Source organism: Mus caroli, chromosome 9 (assembly GCF_900094665.2).
Source record: "Mus caroli chromosome 9, CAROLI_EIJ_v1.1, whole genome shotgun sequence".
Taxonomy (NCBI): domain Eukaryota; kingdom Metazoa; phylum Chordata; class Mammalia; order Rodentia; family Muridae; genus Mus; species Mus caroli.
Genome location: NC_034578.1, coordinates 41,276,648 through 41,293,529, shown reverse-complemented (window position 1 = coordinate 41,293,529; position 16,882 = coordinate 41,276,648). Strand labels below are relative to the sequence as shown.

Genomic DNA, 16,882 nt, shown 5'->3' with positions numbered 1-16,882 from the left:
TTTGGTTTTTTGAGACACGGTTTCTCTGTGTAGCCCTGGCTGTCCTGGAGCTCACTGTGTAGACCAGGCTGGCCTCGACCTCAGAAATCCGCCTGCCTCTGCCTCCCAAGTGCTGGGATTAAAGGCGTGCGCCACCACGCCCAGCTCCCTTCACTAATCTTATAAGAAGCAAAATGGTATGTGATGGTTGTATATGTTCGGCCCAGAGGGTGACACTATTAGAAGGTGTGGCCCTGTTGGAGTAGGTGTGTCACTGTAGGGGTGGGCTATAAAACCCTCACCCTAACTACCTGGAAGTCAATCTTCCACTAGGAGCCTTCAGATGAAGATGTAGAACTCTCAGCTCCTCCTGCATCATACCCGCCTAGATGCTGCCCTGCTCCTACCTTGATGATGATGGACTGAACCTCTGAACCTGTAAGCCAGCCCCAATTACATGTTATCCTTTATAAGACTTGCCTTGGTCACGGTGTCAGTGTCTGTTCACAGCAGCAGTAAAACCCTAAGACATGGTGAGAGGGGCACCAGCACATTTGAAGAGCTTTGTTGTTGCCCTTTTCTTTGTGCCAGACTTTAGAGTTAGAGATGCTGATGCTCAGATGCAAAGGGTTTGATTGGGTCTGGAGATGTCTGGGGCCAGGTGGTAGCAGTGAATTGCCAAAGGCAAAGTGAACATAGTTCTCGTAATAGACAGCATAGACCAAGCAATGTCTATAGTGGCCTACCCCGTAGTGGTCAGCACAGGCAAAGTGTCATAACTTAGTTGGAAGGAAACTTGACTGTCTGTCTCTTCCACATTGATTCTCTATAAGAAAACATTATGCTGATTGGGCCAAGTGGGCAAAAGGTAGCAACCACTTTGTTGCTAACATATCTGCATCCGAGGATGGGAAATAAAACCAACCAAAATCCAAGGGCCTTCCACCTCAGTGAAATTCTTTGGTGCTCAGTGGTGTGGGGCATGCAAATGTATGATCTCTAAGATGAACATTACACTTCTAAGTTATTGCACCTGGCCCCTCGCACCCCTCGCACCACCAAGAAAGAGACACAGTGCTTAGTGGGTCTATTTGGACTTTGGAGTCAGTACATTCCTCACCTGGGTGCTCTTCTTTGGCCCATATGCCAAGTGACTCAGAGATCTGCTAGCTTTCAAGGGTCCTGGGACAGGAGGAGCCTCTTTGAACAAGTTCAGGCTGCTGTGCAGGTTGTTCTACCTCTTAGACAGTAGCAGCAGACCTGACAGAATGTAAGTGGCAGAGACGGATGCTGTGTGGAGCCTTTGTGAGGTCCCTATAAGTGAATCACAGGAGAGACCTTTGAGATTTTGGAGCAAGGTTCTACCATCATCTGTAGACAATGATTCACCTTTTGAGAGACAAGTCTTTGCCTGCTATTGGGCCTTAGTAGAAACTGAATATTTGAGTGGGTTATCAAGTTACTATGTGGTCTGAGCTGTCCATCATGGTCTGAGTGCTATCTGACCCACCAAGTCATAAAGTAGGGTGTGCACAGCAGCAATCTATTATCAAATGGAAGTGATATATATATATATATGTGATTGGGCCCAAGCAGGTCCTGAAGGCACAAACAAGTTACATGAAGAAGCTGCCTGTGATGGTTTGTATATGCTCAGCCCAGAGAGTGGCATGATTCATTCGAAGGTGTGGCCTTGTTGGAGTAGGTGTGTCACTGTGGGTGTGGGCTATTAGACCCTCAACCTAGCTGCCTGGAAGTCAGTATTCTGCTAGCAGCCTTCAGATGAAGATGTAGAACTCTCAGCTCAGCCTGCACCATGCCTGCCTGGATGCTGTCATGTTCCTTCCTTGATGATTATGGACTGAACCTCTGAACCTATAAACCAGCCCCAATTAAATGTTTTTATAAGAGTTGCCTTGGAGCCGGGCGTGGTGGTACACGCCTTTAATCCCAGCACTTGGGAGGCAGGGGCAGTCGATTTTCTGAGTTCGAGGCCAGCCTGGTCTACAGAGTGTGTTCCAAGACAGCCAGGGCTACACAGAGAAACCCTGTCTCAAAAGAAAAACCCCTCCCAGGTGACTCCAGCTACTGGGTTTTAGTTAATGGCAGATGTGGTCAAGCTGACAACCAAGGTACTCATCACAGGTAGTGAAGGATGCCGATGGAACACAACACAGTTATCTGGGGCTTGTTGGATTTGAAATCCCCAAGAATATCTCCACACTGTAAGCAGTGAAGAGGAGAATCCACACAGGTCCTGCTCGATATAGGAGGAACGGTACTTGAAGCTGCAGCTGGGACTAAGGACAGGCCTAGTTTTGCTGGGGCAGTTGATGAGTAGATGGGAGGAGAGAATGTCTTGAAAACTGACAGGTTCAAATCTCTCTTGTTGCTGACATCTGGTCTCTTCTTTGAATGCCAAATCAAAATGGGCTTGTTCTGATGAAGAAGATGGAAGATAGTGAGCCTCTGGGGACAGAGTGAGAATTTGGCCCTGAGGCCCCTTGGCTCTTGTATCTCAGTGAACACTGAAAGAAGGAAGGACATCTGCAGTTGTAACAGTCCTGGAAGCTACAAGGCTCAGCTGGGCTGGGGCATTGGTCCCACAAACAGGGATCAGGCAACTCTCTGACATTGGCCCTGAGCCCTGCACACAAAGTCCGGAGCTTGGTCTGCAGCACACCACCTAAAACTGGTGGGTCACACCCATAATCTCAGCCTTCTGGAGGAGGCCGGAGGACCCAAAGGTTCAAGGTCACCAGGTGGGTAGTGAGTTGGAGGCCTGCTAAGATATAAGACTCTAACTAGAAAAAAGTAGATAAATAGTAAGAGGAATGTTGCGGACAGCCCTGGAGCTAATTGTATTTGATGTTAATTCTGATCTCCTGTGAGGGGCTTCGAATAAGGAATGAGTCAGCACTCAGGTGATTTCCTGTAAACCTTCTTCTCGCCATAATTTATAAAGGACAGAGCCAATGATTGGGCAGAGAAAGAGAGGGGAAGGTGGAGCTGAAGGTTTTGGGAGAGAAAGAGAGAGGATGACAGAGGAGGAAGAAGGAAAGCGGAGCAGAAGCACCTGGTCTGGAGAAACCGAAGTTCCAAGGGGTCTCTTATATGGGAAGACCGCAGTGTCCTGGTAGATCTGCCCAACCTAGGCGCACAGCAGGCATTCATATTTACTGAATTGTGTTTTCATTGGCCAGGCTTATTTGGGGTGGAGATTTACCACAACAGAGGAATGTGTAGTTAAAGGTTTATCAGGTCCACAGAAACCGAGTGAACGTGCATTCAAAAGCCTTATCTCCCCCTGGACCGATCTGAAGTCCTGTAGGACATTTCCGCACCCATGGCTGGGTGCGCCGAAGCCCTTGCCTGAGTTTCCTTTCCAGAGACTCCCACGGGTGTGACTGCCTCCAGAGCATGGGTCTGTGACAGGGCTCTCTTGTCCTGCACTAAAAGGGTTGATGGTTTTGCCCTCCTTGCTTGCTGTCTGCTGAAGTAGCTCCTACCTCCTCATTGGGAGCCTGCCTTGGATTGGGAAAATAAGGTCTCTTTCTTAGACTGGGAAGGAATGCAATGCAGTAATGTGCCTAGTACAGAACCTGGTTCTTTTTTTGTTTTGTTTTGGGTTTTTTTTTTGTTTGTTTGTTTGTTTTTTGAGACAGGGTTTCTCTGTGTATCCCTGGCTATCCTGGAACTCACTTTGTAGACCAGGCTGGCCTGGAACTCAGAAATCCACCTGCCTCTGCCTCCCAAGTGCTGGGATTAAAGGCATGTGTGGCACCGCCCGGCCAGAACCTGGTTCTTAGATGGAGCTTAAAAAAAAAAAAAAAAAAAAAGTAGCTGTCTGAGCCTGGAGAGATGGCCCAGAAGTTAAGAGCACTGACTGTTCTTCCAGAAGTCCTGAGTTCAATTTCCAGCAACCACATGGTGGCTCACAACCATCTGTAATGAGATCTGGTGCCCTCTTCTGGCCTGCAGGCATACAGTCAGGCAGGACAACGTATGCATAATAACTCTTTAAAATAAATAAGTACATCTCAAAAAGAATAGTATCTCTTTTAGTGTTCGCTGTGACTTCTGCTTCTTCCAGGATGCTGATGGACTAATCATAGCCTACTCCTACTGATAACTGGGGCCTATGTGTTGCTTAGCAACTTTGTATTTTTGTCTTTGCCACCTCTCTTGCCCGTCTGAGTGAATAACCTGCCCTGCATAGAGCTGTGCTTTTGGCACAAGTTTCCTTAACATTTCGAAGCCTGTTTTCTCAATATGTAAAATGAGGATAATGAAATAAAGCAGAGACTTGGTTTGAGAACTAAATAAGATCATGGAAAGGGCATTGTCTAGTGCAGTAATGAGAGGGACGCCTAATCTAATCAGACGCCATTCTACATGTGCTTCTGGATTTAATGCAGCCAGCGGCTCAAGGAGCAGGTATCTTCTCCATTCCTTCTTGGTGCATGTGAGTTTAGTTGAATGTGTATGTGTGTGTGCATTTGTTTATTTAATGTGTGTGAGAGAGCAAGCAATGCATGTGAGTGTGCACACATGCCACACACGGTGTATATGTGGAACCTAGAGGTAAGTTCTATGGGTGGACGTTCTCCTTCCACAGTAAGTTCTCGGGGACTGAATTCTGGTCTTCAGATTTAGCAGCAAGCACCTTTATCCATGGAGCCACCTCACCAACTTTTTGAGAACAGAGTATCACGTGCCCTTGACTGGCCTCAAACTTAGTAAGTATCTGAAGATGACCTTGAACTCCTGATCATCTTGCCAAGCCTCCAAGTCTAGGATTATAGGTGTACGCCACAAGACAGTTTTCACTGTTGTTTTGTTTTTGAGATACAATCTTCCTATGCAGCCCACATTGCCCTCTGACCTGCACACAGGTGCCATGCTACTCAGGCCCACACTCTCACAGACATCATTTACACACACTCACAGTAATGATGAAGTTTTAACAAGTGAAAGCTGATCTGGAGAGGCAGCTCAGCAGTTAAGAATAGTAGCTGATTTTCTAGAGAACCTGGGTTTGAGTCCCAACGCCCAGAAAGCAGCTCACAACCCTCTATAGCTCCACCCTAGGGAAATTTGGCCTTTAACAGCACTGCACAGACACAGATATTCAGACAAAAACATTAAAATTTTTAAAAATAGCTGTGTTGTGTTGGTGTATGCTTCTAATCGAAGTACACCAGAGGCAGAGGCAGGCAGATCTCTGTGGGTTGAGGCCAGCCTGGTCTACAGAGTGAGTTCCAAGATAGCCAAGGCTACACAGAGAAACCCTGACTGGAAAAACTAAAATAAGTAAAATAAAATAAAATAAAGCCGGGCGTGGTGGCGCACGCCTTTAATCCCAGCACTCGGGAGGCAGAGGCAGGCGGATTTCTGAGTTCGAGGCCAGCCTGGTCTACAAAGTGAGTTCCAGGACAGCCAGGGCTACACAGAGAAACCCTGTCTCGAAAAACCAAAAAAAATAAAAAATAAATAAAAAAAAATAAAATAAAGCAAATAAAAATCTACATCCTGGTTCAAATTTTATAATCAAATAAACTTATTATTTCATTTTTAATTAGATGTATGGGAATATGCACATTCATACAGGTGCCAGTTGGAGCTTGGGTGTAGGGAACAGAACATGGGTTCTCTTGAAGAGCAACAAGTGCTCTTAACCCCTGAGCCATCCCTTCAGCCTTTTATCAAATTCTCCCCAAATAGAACCTCCCCCTCCCCCAAATAGCTGCAGGGCATCCATGGCTGTTCTATTCCATTTTCAGCTCTCCGGTAAATGACACAGAGATCTGGTATTTTTATCAACAACCTCCTGCTACTGTGCTGGACAGGTTACTCTGACCCTCTAAGGCTGCCTGCTTTCCAGCCACATGGTCCTTTTCCTTCCATCTGAGCCTTACCCCGTTCACTCTGCCCCATGTGTGTCCTCATGGCGAATCCTCCTGGTCCCTCCACACGATCTCTCCACACCTTCTCTCCTCTCCTCCCCCACGCCCATTGGGACTCAGATGTCCCACCTCCTCTGTCCTTTCCAGCCCAGTCACGAGCTGATCAGCTCTTTTATTAACCAATCAGAGATGATAGAAAACAACTTTTACATAACAGTGAGACCAGAGATGCTGGACCATGCCATACTCCCAACTGCAACTAGATGTCCGGGCATAGAAATATAGAAATCAGCATCCGAACATACAGAGCACAAAACCACGCCCCAACATCCAGTTAGAGCGATTCCCCCACTGTAAACTGAAAATGCACTGAATGCCTCTAACACAGAGAACTTCCTCATTCACCTTAGAGCATGGGTTGTTTCTCTCAGGATGCCAGGGCTCATGCTGCTGCCCAGTATCAAAAGAGAAAAGCTGGCAGCTCTTCCACAGGACATCAGTTCAATTCCTAGCACCCACTTGTATGGCTCACCCTTAAGTTGAAGTCCTCAACTTGACCCCTGCCCCCACAAGGTTCAGCAAATTCCATTTCTTCTCTCTCCCTCCAACCCCACCCACTCAGAAAACCTCTGAGCAGATAAACAGCAGAAAGGTCCAGTCCAGCATTCCTGACAGGTGCCAAGTCCCCCTGAACACCTCCTACCCTATCCCCAACCCCAATCGGCTCTCACACCACAATCTGTCTCCAACCTCTTCTGGTTTTGACCCCTGTGACTGGTGAACTCAAGGGGCCTATTCCCAAATAGGCCTGCCTTTTTACTCTTAATTTGGCTGAACTGGCTCCCCCCCCCGCCCCCCCACCCCCGGAGACAGGGTTTCTCTGTCTAGACCTGGCTGTCCTGGAACTCACTTTGTAGACCAGGCAGGCTGGCCTCCAACTCAGAAATCCGTCTGCCTCTGCCTCCGGAGTGCTGGGATTAAAGGTGTGTGCCACCACGCTCGGTGTGAACTGCCTTATTTCTTTGGTAGAGAAAACGTATCACTCAGGCTGTAATTCCAGTTTCAGGAGAATTGATGCCCTCTTGTGGCCTACAAGGGCACTAAGCTTTCATGTAGCACACACATACATAAAATAATAATTAAAAACTAAAAAAAACTTGAGCATTGTTGCTTACATTTAGAACTCCAGGGCTCAAAGGCTGAAACGGGAGGATCTTTGTGAGGTAAGAGCTAGCTCAGGTGCAAAATCTTGGTAAAAGGGGAGGGAGAGAATGAGAACACACTCATGCCGGACAGATGGTTCAGTGGTGAAGAGCACCTGCTGTTGCGAAGATCCAAGTTCAGTCGTCTCGGGAGCCTAGGAATACTACAAAGTACCGCCTCACACAAGAGATGTATTGGGAAAGATACAAGAAAAAGATCGTCTCTACCCAGGCAAAAAGCAGCAAGGAACCACATACGAGGCAAGCATAATATAGAATGGGATTGGAGGGGGCACTTTCCAGGGTAGTTTCGGATTGGTGGGATTTTATGGTCTGATCTTGAGCAAACTCCTGGATTGGTGGAATTTTGTAACCTGCTCTAGGGGCAAGCTCAGTGATTGGTGAGATTCTGTGGCATGACCTTAGGGTAAGCTCAGTGATTGGTGGAATTCTGTAGTCTGTTTTTGGGACAAACTCAGGGATTGGTAGGATTTTGAAGCCTAATCCAGGATTTTTTTTTTTCCTTCCTGCCCGGTGGGGTTTGACTACCTGTATATGCAGGCGCTGGAAACCTAGCCACTCAAGGAACTTAATTGTAAAGATGCTGGGTTTTGTTTCACACAAGCTAAGTTCAGGTGGGAAACGAGCATTTGGTAGAGGAGACTGGCAGGAAAATACTATCAAGTAAGCTCAATTGCAGAGACCTTGAGAGCAGACTGTTTTGAGTAACTTTGGAACAAATGCGGAAAAAAACGTATCTGGTCTGACCTGGGCGGCGTATGACATTATTCTTGTAATGGCAATAGAGCATGATTCACTGTAAGCTTTCAAGTTTTCAGAATTAGATTTCCCAGCCAATGCTCGGAGAAATGACTTACAGAGAATATTCTTGCGCAGAACACCTTTGAAAATTAAGAATATCACAGTCGGCCGGGTGGTGGTGGTGCACACCTTTAATCCCAGCACTTGGGAGGCAGAGGCAGGCGGATTTCTGAGTTCGAGGCCAGCCTGGTCTACAAAGTGAGCTCCAGGACTCTGTCTCGAACCCCCCCCCCCCAAAAAAAAATCACAGTCACTTAGACCCCTGCAGGTATCAGGGAAGCTGGGAGGGGGGGCGCTGCTTAACACACCTCTGTAGCTTTCCTCAGAGGTCCTCATTTCTTCAGGAGTAGATTTTTTCCCATGTGTAAAATGCCAATAATGCCACACCACAAAGCATCAACATGAGGATTTGGTGAGGTCATTAGCACAAAGCACAGGGTCACAGTGTGCGCCCTGAAATTACCAGTTCTGCTTTGTTACGCTAAGCTGGGTCTTTGTCAACGTCTGAAAGTGTGTGGTCTAAGGTCCTAACTGGCGTAGGCTCTGTCTCCATCCGGTTTTTCAGCGGGTGCGTGGGAGGTGGGGGCGGGAGTGAATAGTCCGCGCAGCCGCAGAACGGATTGCAATAGCGCCTACTGCCTCTAGGGGAACCGGGAGCTCCCAGGTCGCCCCGCCCCGTCCGGCCCGGAAGGGTCAGGGGTCAGTGGGTGGTGACGAGCCGCCGCTGTGGCGGTGTTCCCGGGTCCTGGGTCTATGGCGCCACCGCAGCGATGTCCTCTGTGTCGGCAAACTTTCTTCTGTGGTCGCGGGCACGTCTACAGCCACAAGCACCAGCGGCAGTTGAAGGGGGCTCTGGAGCGGCTTCTACCGCAGGTGCGGACCCGGGGCTGGGGAGGCCAGGAATGTGGGCTGGTTTCAGGGTCCTAGCTGGCTTCTGTCCTGCAGGTGGAGGCCGCCCGCCGGGCCGTCCGCGCCGCCCAGGTGGAGCGCTATGTCCCGGAGCACGATCGGTGCTGTTGGTGCCCGTGCTGTGGCTGCGAAGTGCGAAAACACCTGAGCCATGGCAACCTGACAGTGCTACACGGGGGTCTGCTGGAACATCTGGCCAGGTGACAACTGGAGAACACCCACCTCCCCCGTACACACAGAGAGTTGTACACACGTGTGGCATGGGAAGTTGAAATTGGGGAGAAGGAAGGTCGACTTTGCGACTTAGTTGGGTTATGGACTGAATTACCTGGCCAACCGTGGAGTTTAGTGGGTCTTAGTCCTACCACGGTCCCAGTGGTGTGGGTGATCTTTCGAGAAAAGCCAGGTTGCTCTCCTCTCAACACCACCACACACTTTATTGGAAGAAAGGAGTCCCAAGATAGAAGTCTTGAAGAGGTTGGTATAAACAATCCTCTCTGCCTAGCCCACAGAAGCAACCCAGTGGCCAATCTGCATTACTTAGTGCTCTGATACTCGGTACAGTTTTACTTCTCTTAATGACTAGCTACGATTACTCTTTCTCTCCATTCTCAGCCCAGAGCACAAGAAAGCCACCAACAAATTCTGGTGGGAGAACAAGGCCAATGCCCAGATGAAAGAGAAGTTTCTGATCTCCCCCCAGGATTATGCACGGTGAGTTACGTGTTAAGGAGCTATCCAGGTCTTTGTCAGGCACAAGAGCTTCTTTAAACTGGGGAGTTCTGAGGTAGTGTGATGGTCCACATCTGTAACCCCAGGACTAAGGAAGCCAAGAATGGATTCTTGAGCGGCTAAAGCCAGTTGAGGCTACAGAACCTTATCTCAAAACAAGAACTAATTGGGGAAATTCAACTCAAGTGTGCTGGTGACCATTTATAGTTCTAGTACCCAGCTGAGCCAGGTTAAGGTCCAGGCCAGCACATGTGGTTATGTTTCAAAACACCAAAAATAAGTAAATGTATTGCAAAGTCCAGCAGGGGTTTCCTTATAATCTACTGCTATCTAGTGTTTTCATGGTACTTTTTATCAATATGCCCTCCAACTTCTGTAGTGAACAGAGCACACTAAAGATGTGATGGCTGGGTTATGGCGCCGTAGGCCTCTAGTCCCAGTTGTTTAGAAGGCTGAGTGAGACAAGAGGACTGCTAGGCTCAGAGGTCAAGAGGGCATATGATCCTGCAGAACTGGAGTCACAGAATGTTGTGAGTTTCCATATGGATGCGTAAATATAGGTGTTTAAAGATCAGCTAGTGCACTGCACCTCTGAGCTGTTCCTCCAGCCTCCATCATAGGATTTTTGATTAGTGAATAAAGATATATAAAAACTTACTAATGAGGGTAATGAATTGCTGTTTGTTTGGTTAGTTGGTTTTGTTTTTGTTTGTTTGTTTGTTTTTTGAGGCTGGGTCTCTTTGTATAGTCCTGGCTTTCTCTGTAGATCAGGCTGGCCTTGAACTCACAGAGATTTGCCTGCCTCTGCCTCCTGAGTGCTGGGACTAAAGTCACGTACTACCACATTTGACTCCTCCTTCTAAGTAAGAGAAAGAAAAGGCAAGATGTGAAAAAGCATACAAATGTCCTGAACCAAGACAGGATTGCCTAGCTCTGTTTTGAGACAGGATCTCATTATATAATCCATGCTAGCCTCAATCTTAATATCTTCCACTTTTTCAGTGGGGGTATTAGTTAAGCCTTTCTGTGTCTTGCCTGAATTGTATGTATCTATGCCATGTGCATGTAGTGCCTACAGAGGCCAGAAGAGGATGTCACATGCCCTAGAACTGGAGTTACACATGGGTGCTAAAAACCAAAACCAGGTCCTCTCCAAGAATATCAAGAGTTCTTAACCTCTGAGCCATCTCTCCGGCCATTATTTTTTATTTTTAATAATTGGGGTATTGTGTGTGAGTTCTCGTGTCCTGGGAGACCAGAGGTGGTAGTTTCCTGGATCTGGAGTTACAGGCAGCTGTGTTACAACACAGCCTCACATGTGTTGGAAACTGAACTTGAGTTGAATGTAAGAGCAGTATGTGTTTTTAATTTCTGAGCCTTGTCTCCAAGCCAATAGTGGTACTTTTCTTTCTGAGATTGATTATTGTGTGTGTGTATTTATGTGTGTTTCCATGTCTGTGTTGGGTATATGCCTCTGACTATTACTCTACAAGATGGCCAGCAGCATCAAATCCCTCTGGAGTTGGAGTCAGGTTGTTGTCAGCTGCCCAACATGGATGCTGAAAACTGAACTTGAGTCCACTGGAAGAGTCGGATGTACAGGTTTTACCTGTGTGTGTGTGTACACCATTTGTATGTCTGATGCCCTCTAAAACTAGAAGGCATTAGATCCCCAGGAACTAGAGTTACCGTCTCTACGAGACAGGATGTGAATGTGAGGAATCAATCCTGAGCTCTCTAGCATAGCAGCCAGTGCTCTTAACTCTGAGATTGCTTCCCAGCCCTACGCTTTAAGTATTGTAGTATAAAACAAATACAAATATGTTGTTGGGGACCAGAGCTTTCACTGTGGCAGAGGAATATACACGTAATAGGAAAATAGCCTATAGTTCCTTTAAGTATAAAGGTAAAGTGGCCAAGAATACCATCAGTAAGCCAGGCTTGCTGGCACACACCTTTGATCCCAGCACTTGGGAGGCAGAGCAAACAGATATCTGTGAGTTCGAGGCCAGCCTGGTCTACAAAGCGAGTTCCAGAACAGCTAGGGCTTTGTTACACAGAGAAAACCTGTCTCGAAAATCCAAAAGAAAAAAAAAAAAAAAAAGAAAAAAAGTGGCATTGGTACCAGGGTAAGTGCTGGCACTTCACCAGCAGTGTAATATTTCTTTCAGAAACTTTACATGAGCCTGGCATAGTGGCACAGCCATTAATCCTGGCAAATTGACCTCTGAGTTCCAGGACAGCCAGGTCTACAGGGGCTAAGGATAAGATCCGTGATTAAAAGAACTTGCTACTCTTGGAGAAGACTTGAGTTCAGTTTCCAGTGGACACTGAACCCATTATGCAGCTCACAATCAGCCATAACTCCAGCTCTAAGTGATCAACACCCTCTTCTGGTCTCCAAGGAAACTAGAAATGCATGCAGGCAAGATAAAAAAAAAATCTTTAAGGAGAAAATAAATGAAGACTAGTGGAGCAATGTGACAGTGGTATGTGTCCCCAGGTAAGAGGCAAGGTGCTCCACTTTACCAGTTTTGTTTCTGTGAGTTGAAAATTCTCAGTTTCCTGAGCTGAGCATGGTGATTCATTCCTGTATTCTCAGCACTCAGTGGCTGAGGTGGGAGTTCTGTGCTGGCGTAATGTACAATCAATCAATCAATCAATCAATCAATCATATTGTCTCTTTTTTTCCCCCCTCATAATTAAAAACTATCTACTGAAGTGTTCTTTACAACTGGTAGAGCTGGAGTTCTAAGCAGATTTATCTCTTTTTAGTTATCTTTATAATTCCTGTATTTTTAGGTTTAAGAAGTCCATGGTGAAGGGCTTGGACTCCTATGAGGAAAAGGAGGACGAGGTGATTAAAGAGGTAGGAAGAAAGGCCTCTGAGAGACCTTGCCCCATAACCCTGAGCCCTTCTAAGCATTTTCTCTCTCCTACAGATGGCAGCTCAGATCCGTGAGGTAGAACAGAGTCGGCAGGAAGTGGTCCGATCTGTCTTAGAGGTTGGTTTCCCTCGGAGGACCCAGCGCAGTATCCAAATCCACTGATGCCTGGCTTCCCCCATCAAGCATTTCAAGTCAGCTCTTCTCAGAGAACTAACGGTTCACACCACCATGTCCACTGGGGGCAGGTCCAGAGATGTGGGCAGGGCTGGGGGTTGGCAAAATGGGCAGTACCTTTCATAAGACACTGAGTCTGGAGTGTGGGGACATGGCCCAGGCAGGCTCGGAAGCACTTTAGACACATTTATTTTTCCTGAATCAAACTCAGCCTCAGGCAGAGTCAGATCCAGAAGAGGGCTCTTCAGCACCTGAAAGTTGGAAAGCGACCAACGGGTAAGTCCTCAGGGCACTCGGGAGGTAGATGCTGGGAAATGGGAACCAATCTGATCTTTACCATCCTCAGTGCTCAAGCTCAAGGACCTCATCTGCCAGCCTGGCTCCCCTGTCTTTCAGCCATGTAGCCTCCAGCTCACAGCAGGTATCACACTTGGCCTTGCAACCTGTTGCAGAGCTTGATTGGATGGAGACAGGACAGCAACTAACATTCATTGGCCATCAGGTACAAGAGCAAGCAAACCAGAGGAGGGGCACTAAGCTCTCATGTCCCACAACAGACCAATTTTGACTTTCCTACTTATTCTAGCTGCCTCCATCTTCTGTTGGCCTCCTTTATTGACCTTTCAGTGATCTCTTTCCTAACTGCTGCCCCTCGGCTGTCTCACCCTGCTCAATATAGGGTGTCCACACTTCACTACCCATACAGGCATCTGAAACTAGCCACCCTGCCCTGAAATCCAGTACCATCTCGGTTTTAACTTTACCCTGTCTACCTTGGGGCTGTCCTTAGTTCCCTAGAAGTACTAAAGTAGCATTGTCCAAAGCTGTGTTCCGCTCCCCTAAAGCTTGCTGTCAGTTGCTTATGAATATTTTATCTTGTGGCTTTCTTATCTCCACCCCATTTTTACCACAGGATACACCCGGAATTGGTAACATTCACTCAGGTAAGTTTCTGAGCAGTTTCTGGGTCTGCGAGATTGTCTTTTGGTTTCTGTTGTTTGCAGTCTATGTAGCCCTGGCTGTTTCTGCCTCCTGGGATTGAAGTATGTATCACCATACCCAGCTATTTTGACACAGGATAACCCTTTGTTCCCATTGGCCTTGAGTTCTTGAACTAGACATTTAACTAGTTTGCTGGGTTTTTGTTTTCCCTTCTAGTTTTCTGAGACAGGGTTTCTCTGTGTAGCCCTGGCCGTCAAGAGACTCACTCTATAGACCATGCTGGCCTAGATCTCAGAGATCCACCTGCCTTTGCCTGGGATTAAAGGCATGCCCTATCACCACCTTTAACATTTTTTTTGTCTGTTATCTATTCAAGAATTCGTATCCAGAATAGATCAAAACTTGCAAGAGCTGAGGAAATGGCTCAGTAAGAGCACTTGCTGGGTAGGCATAACTTCAGTCCTGAAATCATGGGATGGAGACAGGTGCTGGCTAGCAACCCTAGCTGTAACTCCAGCACTTCGGACCCTAAGGCAGGGAGGCCTTCATTTTGAAGCCAGGTTGAGGTACATCGTGAAACCATAAATCAATTTGAGAAATTTACAACAGAAGGTGACTAAAATACTAACTGATGTACCAGCTGCTTGCCAGTTATGCAAGGTGGAGGTTACTGTAATGCTGGGGTGTATACACTTACCAAGTACTCCTTCCAAATGAAGCGATACTGCAAGCATTTTTTTGTTTTTTTGAGACAGGGTTTCTTTGTATAGCCCTGACTGTCCTGGAACAGGGCTCACTTTGTAGACCAGGCTGGCCTCGAACTCAGAAATCTGCCTGAGTGCTGGGATTAAAGGCATGCTCCACCACCACCCGGCTACTGCAAGTATTTTAATGGAATACAATGATGCCGGCTGGAGAGAGAGATGGCTCAGAGGCTAAGCACACTGACTGGTCTCCTGAAGGCCCTGAGTTCAAATCCCAGCAACCACATGGTGGCTCACAACCATCCAAAGTGAGATCTGAAGCCTCTTCTGGTGTATCTGAAGACAGCTACAGTGTGTTTAGATATAACAATAAATAAATCTTTAAAAAAAAAAAAAAGGAATACAATGATGCTTGAGTCTCATTAAATCAGGGCTTTCATTGAAGCTTATATTAGCATTTTTACTTTAAAACAAAGCATTTGGGGAGGTAGAGGCAGGTGAAATTTGAGACCAGCCTGATCTGTGGAGTGAGTCCAGGATAGCCAGGGCTATAGAGAAACCCTGTCTCAAAGGTCAGCAGACCTGGTGATGGCAAAACTGAGGCTCAGTGCCCAGCACCCTCATGGCAGTTCAGTCATCTCTAACTCCAGTCCCAGGGGATCCACTGTTCTCTTAATTTATGACCAGCACACTATATAGCACTCTCCAGATACACCAGAAGACATTGGATCCCATTACAGATGGTTCTCCCATGTGGTTGCTGGGAATTGAACTCAGGAGACATTGGATCCCATTACAGATGGTTCCCATGTGGTTGCTGGGAATTGAACTCAGGACCTTTGGAAGAGTAGTCAGAGCTCTTAACCACTGAGCCATCTCTCCACTGTCCTCTTGTAACCTCAGTAGGTACTATGATAGGGGGTGCAGACATGGTTTCAGCTGCCTCTGGGCTACCTGCTGCCAAGCTTCAGCCAGTGTTTATTTTGAGCATACCTAGCTGGAAGGTGCCATGCCCTATCATGGAGCTTAAAGGGCTTTGCTTTGTTCTAGGTGCCACACCTCCCTGGATGATCCAAGAGGAGGAGCACAGCTCTGGCAGCCTCCCAATAGGACCCTCCTATGAGGAATTTCTCAAAGAAAGTAAGTGAGCCACCCAGGTCTTCACAATGAATTTCTTGAGCTATAGTTGTTTGTAGGCCTAGCTACTTAGCTGTCTTAAAACAAAACTAAACACATATTCCCTGTTTTTAGAGGAAAAACAAAAACTGAAGAAACTCCCTCCAGATAGAGTTGGTGCCAACTTTGACCACAGTTCCAGCACCAGTGCAGGCTGGCTGCCCTCTTTTGGCAGAGTCTGGAATAATGGACGCCGCTGGCAGTCCAGGTATGAATAAATGTCCACACTTTAACTTGCTACCTCCCTGTAGATTTACCATTAGTCTTGCTAAGTCTCTATTTCCTTTCAGGCATCAATTCAAAACTGAAGCTGCAACAAGAAGCAAGCAGCCACGTAAAGGGAAAAGCTGAAGGTTCCCAGGCGCAACTGCATCTGACTTCATGGCCAACAAACCCATTCCAGCTATCATTCCTAAGACCAAATCCTCCCCGGCTGCCTTAGGAAACAGATGCACCCATTCATTTGATTCAATAAAGTTTTATTTTCCCAAATGTACAGCTGATTGAACCTGTAAACAAACAAAAAAACAAAGAATGTCATAACTGGGACATCTCATAAAGGGAACAAGTGATAGTTCTACACCAAGACACCTTTGTCCCACCTGTTCATGCATCTTCGCCAGCAGCTGGAGCGTCTCCACCCTTTGTGTTTCTGGTGTAAATTACTTGGGCTCTGTGCTTTGAAACCAGCTTGATAAGTCCTAAGGAGAAAATTCAACGTGTTTGAAGGTTCTTGCCTTACACACGTGCATCTGGTATCTGAAAAGGAAATCTGATGCTCTGGGGCTGGTATAGAGCCATCTCTCCAGCTCCAAGGATGCCAGATTTCTTCATATAGCAGATGCTAAATGTACATTTCCTATTTCTTTTCCAGACAGAATTCCTTAGGGTGCCAGGTCCAAGCTGGCCTGGATTTGGTGCTGACCCTTTAGCCTTCAATGTGCTGGACTCACAAGCATGCACCCTTAATCCCAACTCTGTCTGGGACAGGAGGGCCAACAAGTGAGCCATCAATGTAGCTGCTTTGAGGATTTACTAATAATTTAGTGTGTGTGTGTGTAGGGAGAGTCACCCTATCTGAAGTCTTTTCTTCCATCCCGTTGAGGCAGTATGTCCCACGCTGCTGTACAGCGGGTGCCGTGAAGATCTGGCCTGAGCTCCTGGGTAAGTCCATCTTGCCATGGGTGTTGTGGTTACAGGAGTAACTGCACAAGCTCTTCCACATCCTCGGCACAGACTTAAGGGGCCACTACCTCTATGTTAAGGACCATAGTTTACTTTATACTTGTGACAACACCTAGACCCTATCTGCGAAGACCTGTATGTAGTAAGTTTATGTACTTAAAACTATAGCCAAGCCGGGTGTGGTGGCGCACACCTTTAATCCCAGCACTTGGGAGGCAGAGGCAGGGCGGATTTCTTAGTTCAAGGCCAGCCTGGTCTACAAA

The 16,882-nt window shown here is 47.0% G+C and overlaps 2 protein-coding genes and 1 long non-coding RNA gene across 3 annotated transcripts in view; 1 reads left to right on the top strand and 2 right to left on the bottom strand.

Moving 5' to 3' along the window:
- Positions 1 to 8,443, bottom strand: part of LOC110300993 — an 11,079-nt gene extending 2,636 nt beyond the window's left edge. The window contains exons 1-2 of the long non-coding RNA XR_002378651.2: positions 8,218 to 8,443; positions 1,100 to 1,293 (exon numbers count right to left, since the gene is read on the bottom strand). This is a non-coding gene — a long non-coding RNA (uncharacterized LOC110300993). The remainder of the gene's footprint in view (positions 1 to 1,099; positions 1,294 to 8,217) is intronic.
- Positions 8,444 to 8,570: 127 nt separating this feature from the next.
- Ccdc84 (coiled-coil domain containing 84) lies at positions 8,571 to 15,930 on the top strand. Its single transcript, XM_021171709.2, has 11 exons — positions 8,571 to 8,782; positions 8,855 to 9,018; positions 9,434 to 9,532; positions 12,353 to 12,419; positions 12,493 to 12,555; positions 12,824 to 12,888; positions 13,009 to 13,114; positions 13,526 to 13,556; positions 15,309 to 15,398; positions 15,510 to 15,642; positions 15,725 to 15,930. Exons 1-11 carry the CDS (start codon positions 8,663 to 8,665, stop codon positions 15,783 to 15,785), a joined length of 999 nt encoding a protein of 332 aa, XP_021027368.1. The 5' UTR covers positions 8,571 to 8,662; the 3' UTR covers positions 15,786 to 15,930.
- Positions 15,683 to 16,882, bottom strand: part of Rps25 (ribosomal protein S25) — a 3,036-nt gene continuing 1,836 nt past the window's right edge. The window contains exons 4-5 of the mRNA XM_021171708.2: positions 16,037 to 16,135; positions 15,683 to 15,943 (exon numbers count right to left, since the gene is read on the bottom strand). Of these exons, the coding sequence (XP_021027367.1) occupies positions 16,041 to 16,135 (95 nt within the window). The 3' untranslated portion in view covers positions 15,683 to 15,943; positions 16,037 to 16,040. The remainder of the gene's footprint in view (positions 15,944 to 16,036; positions 16,136 to 16,882) is intronic.